The 13247-nt window shown below is 40.8% G+C and overlaps 1 protein-coding gene across 3 annotated transcripts in view; it reads left to right on the forward strand.

Moving 5' to 3' along the window:
- Window positions 1–13247, forward strand: part of GCC2 (GRIP and coiled-coil domain containing 2) — a 103179-nt gene that overhangs the window by 4177 nt on the left and 85755 nt on the right. Inside the window, exons 2-7 of one of the 3 annotated variants that reach the window (XM_073614798.1) lie at window positions 3510–3566; window positions 6998–7051; window positions 7174–7230; window positions 8770–8854; window positions 12391–12458; window positions 12988–13092. In XM_073614798.1, the coding sequence (XP_073470899.1) occupies window positions 3510–3566; window positions 6998–7051; window positions 7174–7230; window positions 8770–8854; window positions 12391–12458; window positions 12988–13092 (426 nt within the window). The remainder of the gene's footprint in view (window positions 1–3509; window positions 3567–6997; window positions 7052–7173; window positions 7231–8769; window positions 8855–12390; window positions 12459–12987; window positions 13093–13247) is intronic. The other 2 variants (XM_073614799.1, XM_073614800.1) reach the window with 2 other exon arrangements.

Raw genomic sequence — 13247 nt, forward strand, 5'->3', positions numbered from 1 at the left:
GTAGAGACAGAATATCAACCAGAAATCCAGAAAAAACACATGATGCAAATGTTATAAATTGAGTTGTAGTTCAGTGAGTAAAATAAGTATTTGATCCCCAAGCAAAACATGACCTAATACTTGGTGGAGAAACCCCTTGTTGACAAGCACAGAGGTAAGATGTTTCTTGTATTGGGTTACCAGGTTTGCACACTTCTCAGGAGGAATTTTGGTCCACTCTTCTTTACAGATCTTCTCTAAGTCCTTAAGGTTTCTTGGCTGTCGCTTGGCAACTCAGTTTCAGCTCCCTCCATACATTTTCTATAGGATTAGGGTCTGGAGACTGGCTAGGCACACTCCATGACGCTAATGTGCTTCTTCTTAAGCCACTCCTTTGTTGCCTTGGCGGTATGTTTTGAGTCATTGTCATGCTGGAAGACCCATCTTTAGGGTTCTGGCTGAGGGAAGAATGTTCTCATCCAAGATTTTACAACACATGGCCCTGTCCATTGGCCCCTCAATGTGGCAAAGTTGGTCTGTACCTTTAGCAGCGAAACAGCCCCAAAGCATAATGTTTCTACCTCCTGTGCTTGACTATAGGGATGGTGTTCTTGGGGTCATAGTCATAATTTTTCTTCCTCCAAACTGGACGGGTCGAATTAATGCCAAAGAGCTTAATTTTGGTCTCATCTGACCACAGCACTTTCTCCCAATCCTGTGAATCATTTAGATGTTCATTGGCAAACTTGCCTGTACATGTGCCTTCTTGATTCACATGCTCCTCCCGTGTAGTTCTGGGCTGATCCCTCACTTTTTCTGATGACCATCCTTACCCCATGAGGCAAAATTTTGCATGGAGCTCCAGACTAAGGGCAATTGATGGTTATTTTGTTTTTCTTCCATTTGCGAATAATTGCTCCAACAGTTGTCTCCTTCTCACCAAGCTTCTTGCTGGTGGTCTTGTAGCCCATTCCAGCCTTGTGCAGGTCTATAATCTTGTCCCTGACGTCCTTTTTGACAGCTCTTTGGTCTTGCCTATGTTGAGGTTTTAATAAAACAGGGATGTGCAATTAGCGGACCTCCAGCTGTTGCAAAACTACAAGTCCCATCATGCCTCTGCCTCTGGGTGTCATGCTTATGGCTGTCAAAGTCTTACTATGTCTCATGGGACTTGTAGTTCTGCAACAGCTGGAGGTCCACTAATTGCATATCCCTGATAAAAGAAAGATTCTGTGGACAGGTGTCTTTTATACACATAACTCATTGTCGTTAGGAGCACCTTCTTAAATAACCAGGACTAATCTGTGCACCACATGAGCACATACTGTAGCCAGTCTGTGTGAGCCAGAATTATTGTTGGTTGGTAGGGGATCAAATACTTATTTTACTCAACTGCAACTCAATTTATAACATTTGTATTGTGTGTTTTTTCTGGATTTTTGGTTGATATTCTGGCTCTTATTTAAAATACACACACGATAAAAATTATAGACCCTCCATTTCTTTGTAAGTTAGCAAACTTGCAAATTCTGCAGGGGATCAAATAATTCTTTTCCACACTCCAGCCCGACATTTCTCTCAGCCGACAACACGGTGGAGGGGGAGGGGATGATGAGCGGGCGGAGGATACACACAGACCTGGCAGGCGCCCAGCGTCGCAGAGATGTACTCTACATTATATTTATTTATTCTCTTTTGCCCTGGCACATGATATACTTTGAAAAAGCTAGAAAGGACTACTATTTACTGAAATACAGTAATATTAGGCTTGGGCTACATGCTTTTTTTTCTTTTATACAGAAGAGTATTTGTATCCGAAAGGGAAAACAGGCTCTGCAGAACAAGGTCCCCTCTGTTGTTATTTGCACTCCATTAGTTGGTTGTTGGCTATTACGAAAACTAACCAGGATCTTTCTTCTGCCTAGTGCATATGTTGTAGCCTATGTCTTTAACTTTTTCTGTGGAACAGATGAAGGAACATAGAACATTAGATCAAACATTTCTAACCCAACCAACAGATTTTTCTGTTATTTACTGCTGGCTTTTAACCCTGTAAACTCCCTCTGTACCTTTTTGCTTATGCTTGTAACTATTTTCTAAATATGCAATTCTGAACCACATTAGTAGATCAGTATAATTATTTGTTACATTTAATGTATAGTTATTTGTTACATTTAATTTACTTTAAGTGAATCTAGCAACCATTCTCAAGGTCTAAAAATGTTGCCTAACAGGTAATGCAACAAAGTTCCTCCTCCCTAGCTCAGAAAAAAAGTTTTGGATGCCTGGGGTGAGGCATAAGCCTGAGTTTAGGATGTTAAGGCCTTAGTATTTTACCTGTTCTTTTTGTGGTTTTATTTTTTTTTTTTGGCCAAAGTGGTTTATGGTGAAATGAAGAAAAGACACTTGCTATTTAGGAAAAATGCTGGAGAAAAGAAATTGAGAACAAAAAGCAGAATTGTTACCAATAGTTGCTAATTATATTTCAACTTTTTTTTACCATTTTTGAAGCGGTGAATCTTCTTCTTTTTTTTTTTTTTTAATTTCTAATTTCTCTGAACTAGTTTTCCCTCATTTGGTTGATATATTGCCTTTTATGTATCATTAGATTTTATTTTGGTATTATATAAGTCTCAAAGGTTTTGCTTCTATGCATAGGACAACCTCTGTTGTTGTTGATGACATTTTATATTTTTACTGGTTAGAGGTGCACCGAATGGATATCTTGGTACTGAAAAATGCAGGATTCACTTGCCCGAAAATGACAGTTTGAAAAAGAAAAAAAATTATATATAAGTGTATTATATTCAATTTATTCATTAATATCATCAATTTTAAATGAATATGAATTTATTGTTATCCATTATCGGCACATTTAGCGCAAGAAAAGCTCAAGAAAAATGTATCCCTTTAAATTATATGTATGTCTTCTCACTGGTCCATTGGGCTTCCATTGTGGTGTTAAAAATCCTGCTTGCTGCATTTTTGGTCAGTTAAGATAAAAATCCAAGCACAAAGCACAAAAAAACGCACCTCCCTGTTGAAATGCATTGAAAACGCAGCAAGAATGCATCATTAACGCACCTGTGTTACATTTTTGATGCGGTTTTTGAGTCAAGTGTCCTATGAAATACACATAAGCACAGTAAAATCGTGGTAAATTCGCCACAAATTTGCGTTAAAATCATTGCAAAATCACGCGTGTTTTCGATCAAATGCCGTTAACACCATTTTTGGCCAATATGTTTTGGCGCATCTCTAGTACTAGTTAAAGTGGAACTTTAGTGAAAGCCTTTTTATAGATAGAACATCGGTCACTTTTTTTTATTATCTGTGGTTCCCATATCTTTGAGGAGATTCATCTTTCTTGGTCATGGGGTCTCTGGGACAGGAAGCAATAAAAGACTGGTAAAAATTATAAATGTTTCCTTTTAATAACACATTTTGGCTGGGGTACCAATGAATGTATTTTTATGTTTTAAATCTTTCTGATATAAAATGTTAAATGTTTCTGAATAATTGTTACTTAGGAAACTGGTCAAGATGGAGTGTCGTCTCCAGCTACCCCAGGCACCAGCAAGTCTAAGGTAAATACATTTCTTTCTGTTCCATTTTATATTATGCTTTCCAATAAACTCCATGGTGTTTGCTTTGTGACTATGCCATAGATTTTTTCTGCACGGTATTTGTAGTCACTGTTTATTTTCCAATGGACATTTCCGTCACTTATCCGTAAGTAGACGTCATATGATGTCCTAGACTTTAAGTGGTGATATCTAAATGATGCCGTTCAGATATCTTCTTCTTTTTTTTTTTTTTTTTTTTTTTCAGCCGGCAATTCCCTCACATGTAAAAGCAACCATAGCAGCTGTTTAGCCACTTGTTTGCTTTTATGGGAGGTGGGGGGGGGGGGGCCATGCACTCTCTCCTGCCGCCCACCGGTGCCTCTCCCGGCTCAGCCATGCGATTGAAGAGCTGGAGAATGAATCTACCAGCGCTTTACCATAGAGCTGACCGGGCACCAGATGGTCCCCGGCCATCTCTATGTCCCTCAGAGGCTGGAAGCAACATCATGACGTCTTTGCCATTTTTTTTTTTTTTTTTTTTGGAAAGCCTGAGATTTATTTATTTTTTATTTCAGGCTTTCCAGCATAGAGGAGAGACCTGGGGACTTATAGACCCAAGATCTCTCTGTAAAGAGGACCTGTCATGCCGTGTTCTTATTACAAGGGATGTTTACATTCCTTGTAATAGGAATAAAAGTGACTAAAAAATTTAAAGGGACAGTGTAAAAATAAACCATTAAAAAAAAAAAAAAAAAAAAAGTTTTTGACCACCCACAGCACATTTTACTGCGGCAGGGTGACCTGGCTCCGCGAAACCACGTACTTTTTTTCCTCTTCGGGGGCTGGGGCGCACTCTGTAATTGGAGACAGCGGGAGCCAATCAGCAGGTCCTGCGGCAGCGATCATTCACAGGAGAGGCAGAACGGACCCGGCTCCGCGAAACCACATACTTTGTTTCCTCTTCGGGGGCTGGGGCGCACTCTGTAATTGGAGACAGCGGGAGCCAATCAGCAGGTCCGGCGGCAGCGATCATTCACAGGAGAGGCAGAACAGACCCGGCTCCGCGAAACCACATACTTTGTTTCCTCTTCGGGGGCTGGGGCGCACTCTGTAATTGGAGACAGCGGGAGCCAATCAGCAGGTCCGGCGGCAGCGATCATTCACAGGAGAGGCAGAACGGCGGTCTCCCTCTGTAAACAAGGCAGACTGCCGTTCTACCAGAGGGGAAAATGGATATCTTGTGTTTCTGCTACGCAGAAACACGGATCTCTGTTTACCTCCAGTTAAGCCATCCACTACACAGTTAGAAGTCACTCCCTAAGAGCACACTTAACCCTTTGATCGCCCATGATAACCATTTCCCAACCAGTGTCATTAGTACAGTGAGCAAAAACATAGTTGGGGGGCACACCCTAAAATGCTTTACATTCAAGATGGTGCTGCTATAAGACCAAAAACAGTACAAAACAGATTACAGCGCACACATACAAAAATGACATTTATCCTGCAAGGCTAGTTAAAAACACCTGAACATATTTAAAAAAAATAGTACAGTGAGAGTGCATTTTTTTTAACCCTGATCTCTGTATTGGTGTCACTGGTCCCCAAAAAGTGTCTGATTTGTCTGCCAAAATGTCGCAGTCCAACAAAAAATCACCGCCATTATTAGTAAAATAAAAATATCTCATAGTTTGTAGACGCCATAACTTTTGCGCAAACCAATCAATATACGCTTATTAGGATTTTTTAAACAAAAATATGTAGCAGAATACATATTGGCCTACATTAATGAAGGAATTTGATTGATTTATTTATTTGTTGATAGCACAAACAATTAAAACCAGAGGTGGCCAAATACCACTAAAAGAAAGCTCTATTTGTGGAATAAAAGGGCATAAATTTTGTTTGGGTATTAACGCGCAATTGTCAGTGAAAGCAACGCTGTGCTGGATCGCAAAAAATGGCCTTGTCGTAAAGGGGGTGAAACCTTCTGGGGCTAAGTGGTTAAAGCGCCCCCATCCCCTCGTGCTCACGAAGTAGGTCGCTCCTGCATATGTAAACGGCATTCAAACCACACATGTAGAGCAAGAGCAACAATTCTAGCATAAGACCTCCTCTGTAACTCTAAACTGGTAACCTGTAAGAAAATTTTAAAGCATTGCCTGTGGAGATTTTTTAAGTACCAAAGTTTGGCGCCATTTCACAAGTGTGCGCAATTTTTTAAAGTGTGACATGTTAGGTATATATTTACTTGGCATAACATCTTTCACATTGTACAAAACATTTGGGGTAAATATTGTGGTTTTGTTTTGTTTTTTTTAGTTCATGAAAGTGTTTGTTTTTTGGGTTTTTTTTCCCCAAAAAATCATGTTTGAAAAATTGCTGTGCAAATACTGTGTAACATAAAAAATTGCAATGACCACCATTTTATTCCCTATGGTCTCTGCCAAGAAATTTCTATGTTTATAGCAAAAAAATGATGATTTTTACCTGTAGGAGAGGAATGCCGGAATTGGCTTGGGCTGGAAGTGGTTAAAGAACACGTAAATCCAAAAACAAAAAAAAATGTTTTGCAATTTACCAATCCTTAAATGTGGTGGCTGCATGCATTTTCTTTTGTGGCATTTTTTAGTTTTTCACCTGCTAATCCAGTCAGTAACTCACTTTCTGTCGTAGGGTGGCTCCATTCTGTGGAAGTGCAGTGGAGCCACCCTTGCACAGCAGCATTGTCAACCTGTGGAGAGGATAGTGTTAGATGCACTAGCAAAGTAAGATGGACTTGACAAACAAATTAAAGCTAAACTCCAGCTAAGCAGTTACAGTGACAGTTTTTTATATTTTCTTTTGAGATAAAGGTTTCACATAAATGAATAAAAGCTGACTATTGTAAGCACCCCTGTAATTTTTAAATGGTTTCTTTCAACCCTCTTAACTGCCACTTTTGATTGACTACTTGGTCTGTTAAAGCAAGTTACAAAATAACAAACTTGCTGGCAGGGTGGATTTGATTTAAATCGCTAGTAAAATAGCTTGATTTAAATCATTATTTTTTTTAAAGAGCAACTGTCATCTCTGTCCCGAAGCGGCTCCTCCTCTGACTCGCTGTTGACTCTTCGACAGTCCCATATACTTTAAACAAACAAAAACAAGATATTTGGGGGGCACACCTTCTCATTAAAGATGGTGCAGCCATAAGACCATACAATAGAAGAAAAATATTACAGCGCACACATGCAAAAAAAACATTTACCTCCAGCAAGGCTAGTTTAAAAACACCTAAACATTCTCAAAAAGACATTTTCAAAAATACGGGGATTTGGTCACAACATATTGCTATATGGTGCTAAGCCCATTTACTACGACAAAGTACCCCATGAACTCTAGTGAAAGCCTTTTTATAGTTAGAACATTGGTCACTTTTTTTTATTATCTGTGGTTCCCATATCTTTCAGGAGATTCATCTTTCTTGTCATGGGGTCTCTGGGACAGGAAGCAATAAAAGCCTGGTAAAAATTATAAACCTTTCCTTTTAATAACACATTTTGGCTGGGGTACCAATGAATGTATTTTTATGTTTTAAATCTTTCTGATATAAAATATTAAATTTTTTTGAATAATTGTTACCTAGGAAATTGGTCAAGATGGAGTGTCGTCTCCAGCTACCCCAAGCACCAGCAAGTCTAAGGTAAATACATTTCTTTCTGTTCCATTTTATATTATGCTTTCCAATAAGCTCCATGGTGTTTGCTTTGTGGCTATGCCACAGATTTATTCGTATTTGTAGTCGCTGTTTATTTTCCAATGGACATTTCCGCCACTTATCCGTAAGTGGACGTCATATGATGTCCTAGACTTTAAGTGGTGATATCTAAATGATGCCTGCAGCTGCAGGCGTTGATATCTTCTTTTTTTTTTTTTTTTTTTTCAGCCGGCAATTCCCTCACATGTAAAAGCAACCATAGCAGCTGTTTAGCCACTTGTTTGCTTTTATCGGCGGTGTGGGGGGGGGGGGATGACACGCACTCTCTCCTGCTGCCCACCGGTGCCTCTCCCGGCTCAGCCATGCGATTGAAGAGCTGGAGAATGAATCTACCAGCGCTTTACCATAGAGCTGACCGGGCACCAGATGGTCCCCGGCCATCTCTATGTCCCTCAGAGGCTGGAAGCAACATCATGACGTCTTTGCCATTTTTTTTTTTTTTTTTTTGGAAAGCCTGAGATTTATTTATTTTTTATTTCAGGCTTTCCAGCATAGAGGAGAGACCTGGGGACTTATAGACCCAAGATCTCTCTGTAAAGAGGACCTGTCATGCCGTGTTCTTATTACAAGGGATGTTTACATTCCTTGTAATAGGAATAAAAGTGACTAAAAAATTTAAAGGGACAGTGTAAAAATAAACAATACAAAAAAAATGTTTTTGACCGCCCACCGCACATTTTATTGCGGCAGGGTGACCCGGCTGTGCGAAACCATGTACTTTTTTTCCTCTTCGGGGTCTGGGGCGCACGCTGTAATTGGAGACAGCGGGAGCCAATCAGCAGGTCCTGCGGCAGCGATCATTCACAGGAGAGGCAGAACGGCTAAAAATAGCGCCATATTACTGCCGACCCCGCCCCAGTGTGAAAGTGGCCATAGGGAGTCTGAGGGGGGAGCTGCACACAGAAGGTTTTTTATCTTCTTGCATAGAATGCATTAAAGTAATTGTAAATGATCGTTTTTTATTTTTTTTAAATAACAAACATGTCATACTTACCTCCACTGTGCAGCTCGTTTTGCACAGTGTGGCCCCACACATCCTCTTCTGGAGTCCCCCGGCGGCTCTTGTGGCTCCTCCCCGCATCAGATAACCCCCTAGGAGAAGCGCTCTCCCGAGGGGGTTACCTTGTGGGCGCAATCCCGAGTCCAGCATTTGCATCCATAGACATGAATACCGTACTCAGCCCTGGTGCCCGCGTCATTGGATTTGATTGACAGCCATTGGCTGCGCTGCTATCAATCTATCCAATCAAAAGCCAGCATAGGATGCAATAAGGTGAAAAAACATGAGGGTTTACAACCCCTTTTAAGAAAAAAAAAAAAAAAATCTTCTGCCTTTAGGATCACTTTAAAGTGGAACTTCACTCACCTCGACTCCAGGCATTTGGTGCCCCCGAGCTCCCTTCTGTACACTAACTTGTGATGTTAATATTTGATGCTGATCCTATTTAAACTCACGTTTTTCAGCTGGACACCCTGCCAAAAGAAGACCTCATCAAATTTGCAAAGAAGCAGATAATGGTGATTCAGAAAGTAAAATTAAGATGTACAGGTAGGAGTCCAGTGTGTTTATGATTTCACTTTTTTTATAGCATGGTGTCACTTTATTATAAAGTATTTCTTGAAACTGGTTGTGAAAGCATGCCATTGCACTCACCTTCGAGAACATGGAGTAATCAACAGTTAGTCATATTAAAGCTGCAATTTTTTATTGCTTTATTTTTTTCAAATAACAAATATTTTATACTTGCCTGCTCTGTGCAGTGGTTTTGCACGAAGCAGCCCCAATCCTCCTGTTCTCGGGTCCCCTCAACGACACTCCTGGGTCATCCTCTTCAGCGAGTGCCCCCATAAAAAGCCATTTCTATGGGGGCGTTCGTGCGGGCTTGCTTCCGAGCCCTGTCTGCATCTATTGACACAGATAGGTGGCTTTGTCCTGCCCCCACTCCCTTGTCACAGAACTTGATTGACAGCAGCCGGAGCCATCAGTCTGCCCAGTGAGAAGGAAGAGAGCGGAGAGAGCCACTGCTCTCGTGCACATCTCTGTGGATCAAGATCGGGCTCAGGTAAGTGTATAGGGGAAGTTGTCGGGATCCTCTGCAACAGAGGTTTTTTTTTTTTTTTTTTTTTTTACCTTGATATATCATATGACAGCATCCCGTGATTGCGTCCACTGTGGAGTGCGGGCAGCGAGCTCTGTGATTTCAGTGTCCTGAGGACACTGCTGATCACATATTGAGGTAAAGAGGTAAAGAGCCAATCGGTGGCTTTTTACCTGGTAATCAGCTGTGTCCAATCACAGCTGATCACAGCTGATCATGGATGTAAACAGAAGCCGGTTATTGGCATCCTTTTTTTCATGCTGACAGCCAATAACCGGCTTCTCTAAAAGGGACATCTACACTGACAATCATGGGTACTGATTATCCGTGTCCTGATTATCAGTGCAGCCTATCTGTGCTGCCTCATCAGGGCCGCCTAGCAAAGCACATCAGTGAAGGAGAAAAATTACTTAATTTTATAACAAACTATGAAAGGGTGGTGTCTTTTTTTTTTTCTTCAAAATTTTCGGTCTATTTGTTTAGCAAAAAATAAAAAACCCAGTGGTGATCAAATACCACCAAAGGAAAGCTCTATTTTTGTGAAAAAAAATTATAAAAATTTTGTTTGGGTACAGTGTTGCATGACCGTGCAATTGTTTCAAAGTGTGACAGCGCTGAAAGCTGAAAATTGGCCTTGTGCACGAAGGGGTTAAAAGTTCCCAGTAGGAAAGTGGTTAATGTAGAGACTGAGGGTAAAAAAACCTTCAGCCTTACAACCACTTTAAACATAATTCACATGTTAAATTACTAGATAAGCCAGAAACTGTATCTTTTTTAGAAAAATGAAAAAGCATGCTGTACTGTAATAATTAGTATCTCTGTTCTTGGAACCAGAATTGGTTTACTTAGTTCCCAGTACACAAGTTGCAGTGTAGCAATTTAAAAATAATTGAGAAAATATATATATTATTATTATTATTTGGGGTTGCAAGTGCTGTGCAGGCATGAAGTACTGAGATCTCAGTAATGCCACCCCTCCTATGTCAGGACAAGTCTGATCATTGGAGAACAGGCTGAATTCCCAGCACAGCTAGAGAACTGACCATAGTGTGTTCTCCTGCTTTAGACCCCTTTCATACCGGGGCGCTTTTCAGGTGCTTTATCGCCTCTCAAGTCACCCCAGTGTGAAAGCCAGAGTGCTTTCACACTGGGGCGGTAAGGTACGCTTGCAGGATGGGAAAAAAAGTACTGCAAGCAGCATATTTGGGGCGGTGCGGGAGCAGTGTATACACTGCTCCCAAAATGCCCTGCCCATTGAAATAAATGGGTGCTATTAATCCTTTCTGCGGCCGCTAGCAGGGGTTAAAAGCACCCCGCTAGCGGCGCTTTACCGCTAACGCCCGCACCACCCCAGTGTGAAAGAGATCTTGGTGTGGTAAGTGTTTAATAGGGTAGCAGAGGGACTGGCAGGATCGCCAGGGATTTCACACAAAGTAAGCAATACAAATAGAAAAAGATACTTTTTCATACAAGTTCATGGTATAGCAGGCACATATCAGGAATATGAAATGTTGGGTTTACATATTCATTGTTAAATGCCCCACCACCTTTTCTTCCACACCTCCCTTAACAATTAAAGCGTTTTTTACCCTAAAAAAAGAAGGGAAAAAAAAAAAGGATCCTGTTCCTTCTAACGCATGAATAACAGCACACTACCTGTGCTGTGTAATTTGGCCCCCATATCACCTAAAATGCCTGGCTATGCCCTCCCCCCCCCCTGTAAACTGACCATGGTTAATTATGGCTGCTGAGCCCTGACACCGTGGTCAGTTTATATGCCTCCAGCATCAACGGCTCTCCTCTCTGCTCTCCTGTGTCCTCCTCTGTTCTCCCTTCCCTGCCTGTCAGCTCTGTGTGTGAGCCGCACCTCCCTTTTCTAGCACCATTCCGAGCAGTGCAAACATTACTGCACACGAGCACTGCTAGCCCCTCTGCTAGGATAACCTGTAGTATATACTGTATGCCATTTTGTAAAATTCATTTTCTAAATATCTTATTTCTTCTTCCCGATCAGCGGTCACGTGACTGCCTGTCGCTCTCTTCCTTTCGAAGAGCAGCTTAAGAATAGCCACCCCCCTCTTTTTCAAGTGACCAAAAGTAATTGGACAACTAAATCAAAAGCTGTTTCATGGCCAAGCGTGGGCTACTCCTTTGTTATTTCTTCATCAGTTAAGCAGGTAAAAGGTATGGAGTTGATTCTAAGTGTGGTATTTGCATTTGGAATATATTGCTACATCATGCGTTCAAAGAAGCTGTCCATGCAAGTGAAACAGGCCATTGTAAGGCTTCAAAAATTAATCCATCAGAGAGATAGCAGCAATATTAGGAGGCCAAATCAACAGTTTGGTACATTCTGAGGAAAGAAGAACACACTGGTGATGATCGCAGGATCCTCCTCTATGATAAAGAAAAACCCATTCAGACAATCGACGGACACTCTCGCACTGCAATTGCGGTAACGCGCATCGCGGGAAGCATGTCACCCAAAAAAAAGTTCAGGAGCTACTTTTGGGCAACATGCTTCCCACGATGCTTGTTGCCACGTGACAATCGCTGCAGGCCCGTGCCATGATTTGAGGTGTCATTTAAATGAATGGCATGTCAAATGCGAGTCTCACGATTTGCCATTCACACATGAGCCATTTCAAATCGCATGCAGATTAGTGGCAAATCTGTCTGCGATTCAAAATGCTGATGTGTGAATGCAGCCTAAGGGTAATGGGCACATTCAACAGCTCTCTGTCTGCATTAACTAGGCATAGCAATGGGGCATGTCGTAGAAAACTATGCAGAGCATCCAGATCAACTTTCATATCATGACCTGATCAATTATACTTTCATATCATGTCATGACATGATCAATTATTTAAATATAAGCTGAATATCACTAGTGTACTACTTTAATATATCATTAATAATAAAGTGTCAACATGTGTTCTTTCAATCATTGTTTTTCTCACTGCTTTATACCTGATCTAATTTGCAGAGCTGGAAAAAGAAATCGAAATCCTAAAATCAAAACCAGTTAAAGAAGACACAGATGATGTTATCCAGGTAAAAATGCTCTTGTTATGGAATTGCTGTATCTGTTAAATACCTCCCCTGTCCACTATATCTCTTTCTCTCTTTACGTAAAAATGTGTGTATCCTGCTCCTATGTTGCCCTTGACATCTTTCTTACTGTAATAGCAGATGTAGGTACCATTCCTGCAGTACAAGTGCCAGTACAGTAAAATGTGTTCCTATAGACAACAATAGTTGGGACTGTCAATTAGTAAATGTTCGGCGACTATTTTGTGTTTAGTAGTCTGTTCAGTGGTGCTAGGCTGGTCCTTCATTCTGGATGTTGGAGTATTGCGTAATAATGCATATGTTTACAATATAGGGAAAGTATAAAGTTGGCATATAAGTGCCGCGTAATTTGGGCTATTTCTCGTTTCTGAACACACAACTAATTTTGCCAAAAAGTAATCTACTGGACAACTTTTCTACGTTTTGAATTGTTTATTCTTGATCCTGAGATACTGAGGTAGTTCAAGGTGCTCGACTGTCTTGCCATAATATATTGCTTTAATGCTTTTAGGCACTCACGGAACGATTGGACATGGTGCTGCTGGAAAAAGCAGAAAATCAACAACAGCTGATATCACTGAAGAAAGAATATGCCAAAACAAAAGAAGAAGCTGAAGTAAAGAGAACTTGCCTTATTAACAGTCCACCGGTTTTAATCAATGAATAGTGTTTCTTTTATGTCCTAATTTTTAAGTTCAGTAACCCATAGCAAACCGTTTTCATTTTCATTTTCAAGAATTGGCAGTTATAGAAGGTATAGACCTGAAATGC

The sequence above is a fragment of the Aquarana catesbeiana genome, linkage group LG02, assembly GCF_042186555.1.
Source record: "Aquarana catesbeiana isolate 2022-GZ linkage group LG02, ASM4218655v1, whole genome shotgun sequence".
Lineage (NCBI taxonomy): Eukaryota > Metazoa > Chordata > Amphibia > Anura > Ranidae > Aquarana > Aquarana catesbeiana.